Source organism: Populus trichocarpa, chromosome 13 (assembly GCF_000002775.5).
Source record: "Populus trichocarpa isolate Nisqually-1 chromosome 13, P.trichocarpa_v4.1, whole genome shotgun sequence".
Lineage (NCBI taxonomy): Eukaryota > Viridiplantae > Streptophyta > Magnoliopsida > Malpighiales > Salicaceae > Populus > Populus trichocarpa.
In genome coordinates this window covers 13,783,835-13,801,037 of record NC_037297.2, presented here as the reverse complement: position 1 = coordinate 13,801,037, position 17,203 = coordinate 13,783,835, and the positions used below count along the sequence as shown (strand labels likewise).

At 32.8% G+C, this 17,203-nt stretch overlaps 2 protein-coding genes and 2 long non-coding RNA genes across 5 annotated transcripts in view; 2 read left to right on the top strand and 2 right to left on the bottom strand.

Moving 5' to 3' along the window:
• LOC127904171 (uncharacterized) overlaps window positions 1–17,203 on the top strand; it is a 98,879-nt gene that overhangs the window by 52,616 nt on the left and 29,060 nt on the right. The window lies entirely within an intron of this gene.
• On the top strand, window positions 426–2,247 carry LOC18104640 (GPI-anchored protein LLG1). Of its 2 annotated transcripts, none has more exons than XM_052446329.1 (3): window positions 426–468; window positions 1,126–1,182; window positions 1,626–2,247. In XM_052446329.1, the coding sequence occupies exons 1-3, from the start codon at window positions 441–443 to the stop codon at window positions 1,976–1,978; spliced, it is 438 nt and encodes a 145-aa protein (XP_052302289.1). In that variant the 5' UTR covers window positions 426–440; the 3' UTR covers window positions 1,979–2,247. The 2 variants fall into 2 exon arrangements, with proteins under 2 accessions (XP_052302289.1, XP_006376499.1); XM_006376437.2 differs by lacking the exon at window positions 426–468 and adding an exon at window positions 667–1,005.
• LOC18104639 (uncharacterized) lies at window positions 4,603–5,736 on the bottom strand. Its single transcript, XR_002977386.2, has 2 exons — window positions 5,332–5,736; window positions 4,603–4,958 (listed from the first exon to the last, which is right to left on the bottom strand). It is a non-coding gene; the product is annotated as an uncharacterized LOC18104639 (long non-coding RNA).
• LOC18104638 (riboflavin synthase) lies at window positions 15,596–16,712 on the bottom strand. The gene has a single exon (XM_006376435.3). It carries the CDS (start codon window positions 16,563–16,565, stop codon window positions 15,741–15,743), a length of 825 nt encoding a protein of 274 aa, XP_006376497.1. The 5' UTR covers window positions 16,566–16,712; the 3' UTR covers window positions 15,596–15,740.

The window sequence follows — 17,203 nt, the reverse complement described above, 5'->3', positions numbered from 1 at the left end:
TGTGGTTCCTTTTATTACATCACATTAAGGGAGAAATGTTTTTCTTTTCATTTTTCCGATGGTAAAATTAGACAATCAGCAGGGCAGGGATTTTGCAACGAGCAATGCTTTAAGCATTGCTGTGTTTCTGTTATAGATATCTTGAATGATTTCTTGGTATCATATCACAATGGTTGAGTTGTCTGCTTGAAATCTGTTGTAGTCTTTATTCAAATGTTTTAGAGGAGTAAATTGTTAAATGGTCACAACTCACAAGCTTAAGCGAAATGGTCTTGTCTGGAAATTGGAACTGGATTGCACTCTTTGCTTCCAACTGATACTGAAATTTCCTCAGCTGATCTAGCCTGTGTAGCAAATAGGCAGTTCCAGGTATGCTATTGGGCTGCTGGAGCTATAGGCCCCTGCTTGTGATTTGGATTTAGTTTTGAGCTGCTGCGGATATGATGAGAGTTCGGCTGTTATTTGGAGGTACATTTGTTGCATATGGAAGTATTTGTCCTCTCCTCTAGGTTTTTTTGCTGCCTTTTGAGATCAATCAACTGTATTATTAATGTCCAAAGAAAAAGGAAATAGAAGAGGGTATGTTGAATTTATTAATACTTGAATTAATAAATTTCTATGTTAAATTTAATGATTTATAACAATTTAAGCAATATGCCTGTGTTACTGTTAGAAAGCTGATGGTTGCTTGCCACCATGACAAGTTCATGGTTGTTTGCCTAAACTCTTTCACCACCACTCGTGCAAATGTTCGTTCCGGCTAAAAATAGTAAAACAGAGAATACGATAACACTGTTTTTTGGCAGCAAAAAGAAAAGAAAGGAGGGTCATTTCTGGTCGAAGGAGGGTTGGAGATCAATTTACATCTCCAAAAAAAAAATATTTTAAAAAAAAAACAAAGCTAAAAGAAAAAGAAAAGCATGGCTAGTAATTTTAATCCATGGTTTTATCTCATTTGCTTCTTCTTCCTGGCTGGACTTGCCACCTCTTCCTCGTTCATTTCCTGTATGAATCATGTACCATTCATATCACATCATAGCATTGTATTAGCATAACATTTTGGATTTAATCTCATTAGTTCTCATGTTGGTTTTCTTTCCCTCTATTTGCAATTGAAAAATGCAGATGATGCACTTGATGTTCATGGAAGTTCCGGCCGAACCCTCCTTCAGATGAAAAAAGGTAAGTTTTCCTTCTTTTTTTCCATTTTTCTTTTGGGAAAATTGTAATTTGATGAACGTAAATGATTTGAAGAAATCTGCAGAAACAAGCCGATTTCTAGGATTTGCCTAGTTAATATCTCAATGACAAGAAAGTTAAACGTTTCTCCATTTCATCCCCCCTTTGTTAATTGTTTGTTATTGATTCTTGAACTGATATTTTAATTTCTTGATTATTAGCGTTGAGTATAGAATATTACTGTCCCATCCCATTTGCTAAGGTGATCAAACATGTACAATTTTTGCATTGAATCACTTGCCTATCTTTCTATGCTGAAGGACTATTTTCTTGGAGAAACTTAAACCAACAGCCGATATCTTAGGGTTGATACAGTATGGGGTTATTATCAATAAAACATGGCCCTATGAATTCTCATGTTTTCCTCAATTTCCCACTATTTGCAGCATGCAACATAAGCTTTGAAAATTTGGACTACAGTGTCCTCACAGACAAGTGCAAAGGACCCCAATACCCAGCCAAGCCATGTTGTGATGCTTTCAAGGAATTTGCTTGCCCTTTTAGTGATGCCATAAATGACCTGGAATCTGACTGCGCTTCGACCATGTTTAGCTTCATAAACCTCTATGGGAAATACCCTCCTGGCTTGTTTGCCAATGAATGCAGAGAAGATAAGAATGGTCTTGATTGCCAAAATGTGGAACAATCTAAAAAGAGTGGAGGGGTTCAAATTGCAGCTACTCAATCCTCATTGTTGATGCTCACAGCAGGACTCATAGTGTTGTTACAATTGTTCTAGACTGTTCAGAGTGGATAGCCATTCATTTCCTAACTGATACACCTTCCTGTCTCAAAGTATTGCTTCATCAAATTAATGTTTCTCCATCGTTGTTTTCTCCACCTCTGTGCTACAGTTTGGTATTCTATTAACTACTAAATGGTGCATAATCTGCTATCCAATTCTTTCGACTTCGACAAGCCATGTACTGTTTTACTGTAAACCTGTGTGTAGCTATTTGACATTCAAAAGACATTCCTGAATATTAATGGATATAACATTGCTATAAAGCTCTAATGTCCATTCGCTTAGTTGGATTTGAGAGGATCTCCATATGCTATCGACCTGGGTTATTCGGATTACAGATGTTCACTTGCCACCTGATATAATTAACGATTCTGGTGTTATGTCAACGTCTGTCGTCCCTCTAAGAACTTTGAAACTGCAATGTCATACTGCTGTAGTGCTGATGCTGCCAAATTTGCATATCTAGTAATAGTTCTCTCTCTATATTACTTATAAGGGCGAACATGATTCTTGTAGCAAAGATATGTCATGGAAACATCAAGAATCATGTGCTAGGTTTTCTCAAAAGCATGGATATTAGAGGGAGGACCACACATGATATGACAATTGGATGAAAAAGCATCTGGACAACATCTGTTATTGCTTCCAAAACAGTCTTATAATTTTCTTCCCATGGCCCCTTACTTTCTGCGTCCGTTCTCTATCAAAATGCCAACAGAAGGGTAGCTTTTATCTATTCTTAAATAATATACTTTTTTATTTTTAAAAATTATTTTTGATATTAACACATAAAAACAATTTAAAAACTTCAAAAAATAATAGTTTTAAACAAAAAATAATAATTTTTAAAAAACACGATTTCAAAAACACTCACAACCGATATGTTTAGCCTTTTACCTTCATCAGTTTAATTAGTTTATAACCAGTTTATTCGAGCTGTATTCTCACTGTACAAGACAAGAGCACTCCCTTCTTGAACAATACATCACCTCTCCACTAATCCAACAGTAAGCTCCTTGCACCTTTCTGGTCACTATCACCTTTACCCCCATTTATCACTTTCAACGAAAGGGCAAGGAAAAGAAAGTAAAAACCTCTTGGGAGCATTGACTACTCGTGGAAGCGACTAAAAGAGGAAGCCAATAGTTGGGTGAATTAGATCCATGTTAGCAGTTCACGCCAAGCCCTCTGTAAAGTATGCTGCGACATCAGGCTCAGGCATGCTTGCAGGCCAATGAAATACCTCACCGAAAGAAGAAAAAGCAAAAATCAACATCACGATCAAGAAAAAAGAAGCAAGCATCAATAGTGTGGCAAGAATGGTAGTGTCGATGGTGGGATATCTATAATTGCGGCATGATCAGCGAGTTTATCATCTTACTATGTCCATAAATGTTAGAAGCAGCTTGGCTCGCACAAAATGCCTGTGATGTGTATCCATTTTTACCACTCATTTTGCTTGGCAAGATGGAGCATGATAGCATTTTGAAATTCTAATATCTGTGCCTTGTGATTCAAGAATAAAGGGTGTTTCATGTGGAATAAATTCAGATTTGAGATCTCAAGACCTTGCCTATTATCTTGACTAAGCAATTAGCTTCGAATATTTTTTAAAAAGTGTGATCACTGCAACCAATTAATGAATAAGTTCTGGTATTTAGGTTGCGTTAACATACTTGTGTTGGGAATCAAGAATACTTGATTTCAAGTTTAGAATGTATTTGGAAGTAATGTATTAAAATAATATTTTTTTATTTTTTAAAAATTATTTTTAATAACAATCCATCACAACAATCTGAAAATATTAAATAAATATTAACTAAAAAAAATTCTAACTTTTTCATGTCCATCGCTTTGTTTTTTTGTTTCCTTTTCTCTTTTTGACCATTGAAGGTAGCACCACATCAAAGATTTTGCGTAGTTGGGTTCAAATTCAAAGATTTTGCTTCGTTCTTCACAGTTCTTTTTAAAAAAACAAGACACCAGCTAGCCACTCGATCATTTGGATCATTGATCCCATTCTTGTTCCACTAAATTTAGTTTAGCTTGTTCCAAAGTTGTCTGCAGACTACTCTCATCGTGTTTTTGAAAACTGCAAGCAAACAATTTCAAGCAAAAACATGGTGCCTAGTCAAGAACTTGGCATTCTTTGTGTTAACAGATCAAGATTTCAGGCAACCCCAGATACCCAAGCAAGAGTTCGGGCAGAATCAAGAATTTAGCCTTTCCATTCCATAGAGAAACTAATCTACTTATCATCTCAAGCTAAAATTATTTAAAAACATTAAAAAAAATCAATTTAATGTGAAAAACAACATGGAATACATGGAAGGACTTGACTTTTAGCTCTCATCCTTCAACTTAGCAAGGATAATGACATTTTGTCCTCACAATTCAATGAATATTCTTTGCAATTTAGAATTTCTTTTTTGGGACTTCTCCCCCATTGGAACCATATCTTTAAGTGCTCCAAAACTGTCATCCACATACATGATATAAACCCCATGATGCCTGCCTAACTTGTAATAAATGGTAGCTGAGATCTGTTGGCATTGACCTTGGAAACCAATCGTTTTATGACACGTGGTAACCCGAAAAACAATAGTGAAAAATGAAAATAGCACAAAGAAAAATCAGATATTTGAATAATGAACAGGACAGACAATTTGAGTGAAAATACTATTACAAAATCTCAACTCAGGCATTACAGTCCACCCAAGAAAAAAAAAGTCAAACTTTCTTTATGCCATCTTTTTTTTTCCCTCTGGATTAAAGAGAAAAGATGGGTATTAGCTAAAATTAGTACTGCTAATCAATATCATCCATGGAGCTATCAAGGCCAGATGACTCTCTGTCTCTCATCTCTTCATCTGTGAGCAGTGATCAGTGTTTCAATAAACCTCAGCCCATCAAACCTTGGTGTAAATTTCTCCATGGAAGCAGGTCCTTGTTGGTCTTTGTTTGACCCAGCTTCCTGGAAAAGAAGAAAGAATCAAGCTTTTAGATTAATAGTGTACAAAAACAAAAATCAAACCCAAACTAACAAATAAGCTTTGAATATATCAATAAAAGAAGAATCAAGCACCAAAAGGGGCGGATTAGGATTCCATGGATTTCAAGAAAACCAAAATTGAGAAACTGGAGTTCTTGAAAAAGAGAGGAAAAAAGATATTTGGCTTACAAGAAAGTAGAGGCAACAGAGAAGATAAAAAGCAAAATCTTTACCAACAAAGAAATTTCAAGAAAACAGGGCAAGTCCCAACAGAGAAAACAACAAGGAAACCAAATCCTATGAAATATTTTCAAGAAAATACACAAACCCAGAATTCTCTTGTCAACCGTCTTACCTTAACATTAGAGTTAAAACTAGGAGAAGAGGAAGAAACAGAGAGGGCAGCAGCAGAAGCTGCAGCAACCGAAGCAGCAAAAACACTTGATTTCTTCATTGGCATGGTAATTTGTCTGGGATTCAAGAATTTGGTAATTGGTTTCTTGGAGAGAAGGCTAAGGTGTAGATGGAGATTGAAGAGAAGTGAAATTTGTGATGAACATGAGGCCAGTGGTGGGATTTATAGAAGGTGAAGGGTAACTTTCGAAAATTTACGCGGCAACTATCCCCTTCTTTGGACATTAAATTTACAATTTTGACTTCGAATTTGTGCTTGAAAATATATTTTTTATTACTAATTTGTCCTTCAATTTGGAAGCTATTTTAGGCATTTTTAATTAATATGTGGACATCGATTTATAAATGGTCTTCAAGAGTGATGTTATCATGCATGAATTTGATGCATTGACCAGGTCGTGGTCAAATTTATTCAGCACATGGTTGTATTGGAGGGACTTTTTAAAATATATAAATATCTAGATAGATGACTAACGGGTTAAGTTAATTTTTTACCAACATAAAAAATTGATGAACATGTGATAATAATTATAGTTTTAAAACTCGGTTCGATTCAGCAGGTCGACTTAGAACCTGGCTGATTCAGGGCTGGAACCGAGCCGAGTTTGTGAAAAAATAAGGGTAGTTAAAAACATGGCTAACCCGGCCGATCCGGCTGGTTGACCCGGTAACTTAGTTGACCCATTAAAACCCGATCAAAAACCCGGTTGCGACCCGTTGATTATTTTTTATTTTTACCAAAATGACATCGTTTTGATTTATAAAAAAAATTGAGGTTGACCCGATCGAAACCCGTGACACAGGCCTTGGGGCGGGTCGACCACTGAACCAAGTTTAAAAACACTGATAACAATGCTTTAAAATGAGAAAAACAAAATACAAGATTTTGGTAAAAGAAAGAGGATAAAATAAATAAATTTAATTTAATTTAAAGAAAAAATTCCTTTTTAAAAAAAAAATCTAACAAAGACAAAGAAAAAAAAAACTGGTGTTATTTTTAAAATAATTGAAAAATCTCACAGGGAAGTGAATTAAAAACTAATAAAATATTGTAGGATAAAACTAAAAAAAAAATCTTAAAAAAGAGAGGAAAAAAAAAACAAGGAAGCCCAATTGAAGCTAGTAAACCTAGGTTAATCTTTGAAACCTGCAATCTATAAAATTTTAGACTCTGACTCAACTAAGAAGTTAAACACCTAGCCAATTAAATGTTTTAGGATGAAACAACAACAACAACAATAATAAAAATAATCTAAGAAAATATTGCAAGGTAAAAGAATAGCAATAATATATATATATATATATATATATATATATATATATATATATATATTGTATTTGATAGGAAAAAAACTCAAGAAGAATTAAATTGTAAAATAAAAATCAAATTCAAAAATCACCTTCAATGAAAAAATAATAATAATTAAAAAAATAAAAATCAAATTTAAAAGATGAAAAAATTTATAAGGGATGAAATTAAAAAAAAAACATGTTTAATTTCATTACTTATTATTAAAAAACAAAATGAATTCAAGATAATGGAGACCAAATCTTAAGGATGATAACTTGAGGAGCTGATTTGATTCTTTGAAAGGCTACCATGAAAGTCGAGTAAGAGAGAGGCGAAAAGGAAAAACAAAATCTACACACGCCCCAATCACAAATATGCAAAATGCGCCACCGTTTTGTGAAGAGGATGCAGAGGTGCTTCAGCCGATGCCCTAAAAGCTAGGTTTTGGCTACAAGACAGTGTCGCACTCGCCTTCCAAAGATGTCAGTACATTTGTCTCTGTTTTTTTATTTATTATTAAATTACCCTACAGCTCCAATGACACTCAATAACTACCAAATAATCAGATGCAAAATGAAGCATTAAAACACTAAATTGTTTTAGCTTTATATATAATATTCTAACATGTACATTGCCATTTTTTTTTAATAACCATGTTGATATTTTATATAGTTTAAACTAAACTCTCTTCTTGTATTTTATTTTATTGTAAACTTATTAAAAAATCTATTAATTTAAAAATTAAGTTTGCAAACTTCGAGAGATGTTAAAAAAAAATGAGCAAAGATATTAATGGTGATTAAGCTAAATATATATATATATATATATATATATATATATATATATATATATATATCATAATTCATAGATTTCTATGAATCACCAAGTTTTTCTATAGCCTATCATGTATACATAGTTATAGATTAATGGAGTTAATGCATTTCAATAATTACTAATATCAAATCAGGGCCCAGTAATCTATATATGAAATATTATAAGTATGAAAATTATGCAATAACATTCCATAAAATAAGATCTTGCTATGCATGCACTGTGTTACTTTAATCACTTTCAAATCAAAGATATTGACACTCAACACCACCCTCTAATAAATTAAATTTTATTAATACTTCTGGATTAAATTCAATCAAAAAGTTATAAGAAGCCTCTCATAAATTAGACGAATCCTAATGATTTGATTGGAACTCGTTAATGATGGATATTGAATAATTTTTTTTTATTAATGTGGGTGTCCGAGTCAGTTTACACGCATCTCGATTAATTCCACGAACCTTGAAATTAACGATCATATAAGATTCCAATAGCTATCATATTAGCAACTACAGAACTTGAAAGTACATGAAAACCAAATATTTTATTCCCAACTTTTAGCTGTGGGTAACCTATTAGATGGATGGGTATTAAATAATAAATATTATAAGAAAGGGAAGGGTAGTCCGGTAAAAAGGCGAATTTTTCTTCTAGAATCTGATGAAATGGAAGGAGGGCAGTTATGTAATAACAAAAATGAAGAAAGGTTTTTCGCGGCATGTCGAAGTTGATTTTTTCGAGACGACTTGTTCGGGAGTTAGTCCTCTCTGATAGGCTGATTTTTTCATGTAACTACTCAATAGCTTGTCGACACGTGTATGGACGACACGGGACCACGCAAGCATCCCAAAGTAGTTGAAAAAGAGACTGTACAGGAGTAACTACTCAATAGGTTTTGGAGATGCATGAGCTGGCAGAGAAGGAAGATATTATTAAATGGTTTTTGTTTGGAGGTTGTGATATCGATTTTTAATTTTTAATTTTTATTATAATATATTTTTAAATGAAAAATATTTTAAAAAACAATTCTTACAGACAAAAATGCTTCTGCTTCAAGTTAACTAACTAAAGCCTCGCAATGTGAAGCCAAACACAGCATTTTCTGTCAGAATAAAACAAAAACAAAATAAAGTTAAAAAACATGAACAATTCAGGGGTTTGTTGAAGGGTAGTATTGTCATTTTGCTAATGTATTATGGTGGCATGATACATGAGCTCATGATTTTTCTATTCCTGCGGTTCTTGCTCACACGACCATATGACACGTGTCGTACCAACTGTTTTTGGTCCACCACTATAACGACTTTAAAAAAAAGTCAATAAATTATTATTATATTATTTTATGAGTTGTTGGGTTCATCAAACTAATTATTTTTATTAATTATTTTAATTTTTTAATGATCAATTAAGCTAGTAAAAATTTTATTGGGTCAACTAAGTTATTAAAATAATATTTTAGCTAATTCAATTAACACAATGCTATTTCATCTTCACACTTATTCTTCGAAGTATCATAAATATAATAAGATTAATAAACAAATAAGAAGTGAGATTTTTAAAATTATTTTTCATAATATTTATTTATATATATATGGACTATAATATTGATGAAAATTTTATTTAAATAATTTTAAATCATCAACAGTGAACCATCACATAATACCTATCACTTTACAAAATAAAATTCAACAAAAATTAACCATTTAGGAGGTGGCCAGTGGTAAGAGCTTTGTATCAAGGGGTTTGCTTCCTCTGTGGTCTCAGGTTCGAGCCATGTGGTTACTAATATGATAGCCACTAAAGGCTTACATGGTCGTTAACTTTAGGGCCCGTGAAATTAGTCAAGGTACTCGCTAACCCGGATACCCACGTTAATAATAATAAAAAAAATTCGACAAAATCTCACCACCTAGAGCATATATGCCCAGTGTGATTCCATCTTCCAAAAAGCTCAACAAATGCATAGATCAGCCAATAAAATATCCAAATTTATCTCTATGTTGAAATCAAAAGTTGAATAATCTTTCTAGTCAACCGCATATGATCAACCATTTGAAATGACAGGAAATTAGAGTAAAGTTTAATTATAAACTTAATCAATGTCAAAGCTAATTCACAATAATTTAGTGGGCACCAAATAAAGTTGAGCCGACAGAGCAAAACATGACCATGCCAAATCACATGTGATGGATGCTGTGAGCAGGACAACCCCGTGAATGAAGTACTATATATATTCATAGCTTTTATATTTACTATATGTATTGAAATGAATTTTTAGGCCCGCGTGATCTTTGCCATAATAGCATGAGATACCAACCACTCTCTCTCGCTCAATATATATATATATAAACAAATTGAATATACAAGTAAATTGGAAAGATGGGTATAAAATACTTGAAAACATTGCAAATTTGATGATGTGTGACCATATCCATGACCCTCTACGAGCTATTTATCTTAATTAATAAGGGTTTGGTTACGTAGTGAGTTTTGTTCTTGAAAAAATATTTCTCGGATAGAAAAAAGATTCTCGTGCTATATAAACAACTAAAACTTTTATCTCGTAGCCGATGTAAAATAGTGACATAATTATTTACTGTGTACGGATTTGAACACATATCATCATTGATGTTGTTTGTGAAAACACCTGCCATGCTGTATCATCCAAAACTCTCGTTTAGAGGGTTATGATGATATCACTATCTTATATCGGTTAGGAGACGAGACTTTTATTTACTTATATAACATGAGTATCTCCTTTCTTCTTAAAAGATGTCTTTTTAATGATAAAATTCATTACGAGGTTAAACCCATTTCAATTACGCTAATACTTTTTGAATGTTCTACCATTGAGTTCTTACATGCGTTACATATCACTTGGCATCGAAACAAAGTCATAGACATTGTCATAAGAAACGAATGTATTCTATAAAATACCTAATGACACCTTAACAAAGAAATACTTGTTGGGTAAGCTAAAGAAGAGTTGTTGCACCAACGTAACCCTTTGGAAATTCGTCTAAATTATTTTTCTTTGATTTGTGTGCCTTCCTTCCTTACACTAGAAAGAAACATCCCCTCTTACGTAACGAAGTTTCAAGTATTTTTAACATATTGTTAGTAGTTTTTTCTCAAGAAACGAGGTTGATCTTGGCCCAGGTTTTATGTTAATTAAAATATTAAAAAATAATATAAATTATATTTTAAAATGTTATTTAACCGATCAAGTAATTAAATTAAAATGATTTTTTGATATGATACACATATCAGAGCCTTAATAATCAAGCAGTCATGAGTTTGAATCTTGTCATTTCTATTTATGTGATAAAAATTAAACACAATGTAGTATAAGTCTGTGCAAGTTTCAAGTTCAAAAGGTTTTCACTTGAGAAGATATGTTAAAAATAATATAAATTATATCTTGAAAACTTATCTAATAATTTAAGTTATTAGACTGAGATGATTCTTTCACTCGAGAAAGTATGTTAAAAAATAATATAAATCATATCTTGAAAACTCACATAACAACTTATGTTATTAAAATAAGATGGTTCTTTTACATGAAATAAAGTTGTTTCATCATTCAATTTCTTAGAAAAATACTCTCTTAAGTAAAAAAAAAAAAAAAAATATTTTACTCGAAAAGGTCAGGAAGAACAAACCCTAGTGATCTGTGAACTATCCTGTGTTGTTGTTTATAACCTGGTCCAGAAGCCATGTCCAGAGAGGAGAATTCTTGCTTCTTTGAATTTGTCTTACATTAGATGGTCTCTGGACTACGCAGCTTGATCGATCACATGGTCTCAAAGTCAAGCTAATTCAGGAAATAGCAGTGCCGACAATGGAGAACATGACAAGGTCAGCTTGGGACTTTGAAGACAGCCTGGGAGGTGACGTTGAGCAGAGACAAGATCCTCCGTCTCTAAACTGTTCTCATCCTCCATGTTTTCGGCTTTTGACGCTGTCTCGGCCCCGCATGAACTCAGATGTCATGTCTTCTAATCAAGTAGTCGGCCGTCCATAATCAAGTCAACAGCCCACCTTTCCGCCGGCCACCTGACACCAGCATAAATAAAAATGCTATCCAAACAGAGGGATGCCTTCTAAGAATGGCCATGGATTTCTACTGGTCAGCTTCTTATTATATTTATTTTCTATCCACTGTTCTTCTTTGTATAAGAAAATTCGAATATTCGTTTCTTAATGGTTTTGGTCATTCATTTAAATATTTAGATTCTATTTAGTAAAGCGGCTGTAGTTGCTATGCAACTTGAGTTTTTGAAGCTTGTTTTTTATTTTTTTTGTTATAGTAATAATTATTTTTTAAAATGTATTTTATTTTAAAATTTTATTTTTTTATTTTTTAAAATTTTATTTTTAACATTAGTATATTAAAATAATCTGAAAATACTAAAAAAAATAATTTTGATATAAAAAAAACTTCAAATTTTTTTAAAATACTTTTCAAATACAAAAACAAACAACTTCATTCATTCAAAATAAACAAAGATTGCACCACATGTGAGTGCAATTTATTATTTAATATAAATAAAAGAGTAATATAAATATTTGAGGTTTATATACATGTATTAAATAACAAAATTATAAATATTATTTATAATAATAATAATAATAATAATAAATTCATTTGATTCCAATCAATTCAATTTGATATTAGAGTTCAAGTTAAATGGTCATCCTTGGATGCCTAAGCTCTTTTCATGATTTGCTTGATTTTATTATGGTAGGTAGCCAGCATAAATTTTGACATGTGGTTAAGTAATTTATTATTAGTTAGTGATATGGATGTTTAGGATTGAGTTTTAATTTGTATTTTTTTGTTAATTTTTTTTTAAATATTTTAAATTAATTTTTTTATTGTTTTTTTATGTGTAGATATCAAAAATAAATTTTAAAAAATAAAAAATATTATTTTAATATATTTCCAAATAAAAAACACTTTAAAAAACAATCACTAATATACTCTCAAACACCTCATAGTCACTAGCAACACAAATTTAGCACCAAAATCTCTCTCCAAGCCCTTGATTTGATCAGGTATCTTGTTTGCATGAATTTTGCTTGGATTAGGATGTTTTCGTATTGTTTGAAATTATGATGAAAATTAGTTTTTAAAATATTTTTTTATTTAAAAATATATTGATTCTTTTTATTTTTAATATAAATACATTAAAACCATTAAAAAACACTAAAAATAATAATTTAATAATTTTTAAAACAAAAAATATTTATAAAAAGCATTTAAAAATATAAGCAGAATTGTGTCCAACACTATCTAAGTTACTTTCATATTTTTTTTTTAAAAAAATTGCTAATAATATTTCAATCATCATTATAAATCTTGAATTCAATGACTTGAATTATGTAATAGAAATTAAATGATAAAAAATTAAATTATTTTCATTTTTATTATACATTAAATGACAATCACTCAATTTTAATTCGATAATTTATATTTAAAGAAACATTTGAGAATCCCAATTCTTCTTTTGGACACCTTGTCTCCATGGCCTATGCTCATTTCTTAAAATGGAAAATTGGATCCTACAACTTTATCATGCTACAATTTCTTCCTCTTTTTCAGAATTTGTGAATCTTAGCTAAGCTACTTTGTTCAAAAGATTAAAAAAAAATAAGAAGTGAAAAAATAATTAGTGTAGATTGGTTTAGTTCTTTTTAATTTCCTTATAAATTATACTAATAAATTGCAAAAATCAGTGAAAAAACCTTTTAAAACCAAAAAATTTCAAAGTTTAAATATTATTTTGATGCATTTCCAAGAGAAAAATAATTTGAAAAGCAACCACAACCACACTCCCAAACAGGCTAGGTAAAGATTTGACCTAATTAAACGGTGTCTTTTAATAAATAAGTAGCAGTGATAAAAATCCTAAGAAATACTGACTCTTTTTTTTTAGTTTAACGTGGATGTCCGGGCCAGCTTGCGCGCACCTCGACTAATCCCACGGGCCCTGAAGTTAACGACCATGTAAGCCTCAAGTGGCCATCATATGAGCAACCACAGGGCTCAAACCTGAAACCACAGAGAAAATACTGATTTTTTTATGAATAATAAAGAGTTGTCATCAAGTGTTTATTCATTAATCTTAAAGAGTTGTATCGTTTAAATTATATATTTTTGTATCGTTTTAAATTGTTGAAAAAAGATGCTTTCTTTTAACTGGAATCGCAGTTGTTGAAGGGGTTGCTTTTGGAGCCACAGTGACGTAAAGAAAGTGGATGTTACTCGAATGCTTTATCTTTGCTTTGGCTCTTTGGGGGCTTCTGCGGTTTTTGCTTGGAACTGCAGCTAGATCATGTGCTTTCTGCTTTTTCCTTGGTGACCCATTTTTCATTTGATCACTGTCCACTCCTCCTGCACTAAGCATTCTTTCGGTTGACTAGGGCACTTGGAATTTAACTTGCATTTTTCTCAGTTGTTGTTGTGCTGCGCATATAATCTTTTGATGCGCTGATGCTCTCCTTTTTTACAGGTTTGGGTCTATCTTTCTAGGTCTTTTTCAAGGATGATTCACAGGTTGGTTTTGCGGTTACCCTATCAAGGCATGTCAAGTTTTGACGGCTCAATTTTGCTTAAGAAGCTCCATTGCCTTACAAAACAAAGTAGCTAGGGAATAGAAGCACAAACTTCGTCCTGCAACATCTCGACAGTGACAGCAGAATCAATCTGTGAATGCAGCTGCTTGATCTGCGACATCCCCTCTACTGAGTGGCAATGACAAACTTCAAATCCCATCATTCAAATGAGCTCTAGCACACCATCACTCAAATTTCTAAGATGCTATGAGAATTATCACATTACTCTCTCTTTTGGGGGAAACAATAAAATTTAATGTAAATTATAAAATTACCTATTAGTGAAGAGGGAAATAAAGACAGCTTATGGATTATGATAAGCCTCCATATAGGGTGCTCACTGTTTAACACCAAAGAACTTCAAAAACCCTGTTGCACACTCCTAGTTTGAAATGGCAGTAATACATCTCTTACGAAAGTAATATTTTCAGTAGCAAATCTGTTACACTACTGATTTTGCTACTGATTTCAACAGCAGTGACGTCGCCACAATTGGAGTCAGCTTGATGATTTTACAAATGGAGGAAAAAAATAAGAAAACCAACCAATTGAAAAGGCAAAGACCTGAAACCATTAAGCATTTCCGGTCGAGATAGCTTTTCTTTTCAGAAGAAAAGGAAAAGAAAAGAAAAGAAAAGGAAACAACACAAAACAAAACCAAAGGTGTTAAATCTAAAACTGAAATTAGGTCATAGATAATATTTGACTTGGCCATCCACAAGGCTACAATGCAGCCACTCTAGGCTGACTGGCAAACCTTACTAATTTTTCCTAGGGGTTAATTTGAACACATTCAGCTTTTAATTAATTTCCTGATGGTCATCCTTCTAGACTTCGAGGGCTTTATTCCAAACCTTTCCCACTTGATTCCTTTAATTTTTAAAGCAGTACAGCTCTCAATTTAATAGTCCCATGGTGCCCTAAATCATCTACTCCTTTTTCATTATCTATAAAGGTTCTTGAGTTGAAAATAAAAGTACAGAAAGAGAAAAAACAAAGTTTGATTGTTGCTAACACCATTGTTTCACAATAAAAATGTTGGAGTGTTCAGAATTGCTATTTCCACAAGCTAGATAGATAAAAATTAAAACTTAATCTGAAGACACTCTTGCTCAGCTAGTAAAGGCCAAGAACGCAATCCTGCAAAACTATATTCTCCAAAATGCTACTAAGTATGAAATGAAGAACAGGATTTCTGCAGATTTATTCTTCTCTGGTTATAACAACAAGAAAGACCAATCTATAATTTTATTTTTTTCATACATTCTAGATCATCAGGACAACTTCAAAAACACACACAACTTCACTCTATACCAAATTCCTATCAAAATCATATTCCCACTTGATATCTCCTACTTGATACACAAAACCAGGCAATTCTAATGCAAAAACACACAAATAAATATAACCGCGTTAACATTCATAGAGAAAAATCCACAAATATCATAAATCATTTAAAATAACATCAACCCAAAAATCTATCATCTTTATTCAAATTTCATTTCAGTGAAGTTAAAACAAAAAAAAAATGAAAAAATAAAAACCACATTCAAAACAACAAAACCACGCCCATTACCTCCTTTTTGTATGATGAAGAACTCTTGAAGGAATCAGCAACGACTACTAAGCAACCTCTCGACATACTTCCCCAAAATATCCACCTCCAAATTCACCTTCTGTCCAACTTCCTTCAAAGGAACAACAACTTTCTGCTGTGTATAAGACACCAGCATAAAATTAAAGCATCCCTCTTCCTCAAAAACATCAACAACTGTCAAACTAGCCCCATCCACTGCAATAAACCCCTTTGGCACAATATATTTCAACAACCCCTTTTCTGTTTTCACTTTGATCCACAGCGAGTCACCTTCTGGCACCTTCTCTACAATCACACCCGTGCCATCCACGTGACCCTGCACAAAATGCCCTCCCATCCTACTAATAGGCTGGACTGCCCTCTCCAAATTAACCAAAGATCCAGTCTTCAACTCAATTAGAGAAGTTTTTCTCAAAGTTTCAGGAGATAACCCCACAGTGAAATCTTGATTAGTGAAATCAGTGACAGTTAAGCAAGTCCCATTAACTGCAATACTGTCACCTAAATTTACACCTTCAAGCACTGTTTTTGCCGCTATTTTAAGATCAACGCCACCATCTTTGGTATCTCCCAATTTTTGAACTTTGCCCATTTCTTCAACTATGCCAGTGAAAAGAGACCTTATTGGTTGAAAATGGGATTTGGGTTTCGAGTTTTTTGAGGGTTTTGTAACGGTCAGAGAGAAGGAGTTGGGTTTTGAGATTGTAGAGAACTTGTTGAGATTGAGCAGTTTGTAAGGGAGGAGGTTTAGGATTGTTGATTTTGTTGTCGGGGTTTTTGAAGGAGAGAATTTTGGGGTTTTGGAGAGAGAAGTAAGAGAGAAAGAGAGTGCAGCCATCCTCTTCTCTTGTCTGTTTGGTTGCTGAGAAAAAAATTGAAGGGTTTTGACTTTAAGTCGACTGAAAATGTAACTCGTTACAACTATTCAAAGTCCCTAGAACTCGTTATAAGGCCCAATGGAAAACTCGTTGTCGAACTTGATTACTCGCTCTTTGTTGTTCAAAATGAATGGTTTTGTTTTTATAATTTTCTATCTCATAGCATTTGTTCACTCGAAATTGATCCGCTTCTATTTCCATTTTTGGTAAGTGGCCCCGTGCTCTTTTCATCTGCTCAATGGCTCCTCGGCGTAGTTCTTCCGAATTTTTCAAAATTCTCTATTTTTTTACTATGATCCAGGGTCTAGGTTGGCATGTTCCTGAATAAGTGAATTACGCGCATCATGTTCATACATAAATCATTTAATAAGTGATAGATTACATAATACAATGTGGATACTTTCTTCCTCCTTTAATCATAGTCATAGGCTATGTGATATTCATCTGCATCAAGAAACGCTAACCCCATGAGCCATAGGTTTGCTTACCCTAAAAAGTCTGCATAGCAGAAAAGGTAGAAAAACTCTAACTGGACGGTGCTGGTGACAGATGAGAAATTCAACTAACAATGCACAAGCAAGGACCTGAACTAGTGCAC

Excerpts from the sequence above, each read along its gene's own strand:
- LOC18104640 (XM_006376437.2), top strand. The coding sequence starts at position 921 with ATGGCTAGTAATTTTAATCCATGGTTTTATCTCATTTGCTTCTTCTTC. Across the intron at positions 1,006-1,125 it reads CTCTTCCTCGTTCATTTCCT|ATGATGCACTTGATGTTCAT; the intron begins GTATGAATCATG and ends TGAAAAATGCAG. Across the intron at positions 1,183-1,625 it reads CCTCCTTCAGATGAAAAAAG|CATGCAACATAAGCTTTGAA; the intron begins GTAAGTTTTCCT and ends CACTATTTGCAG.
- LOC18104638 (XM_006376435.3), bottom strand. The coding sequence starts at position 16,565 with ATGGCTGCACTCTCTTTCTCTCTTACTTCTCTCTCCAAAACCCCAAAA.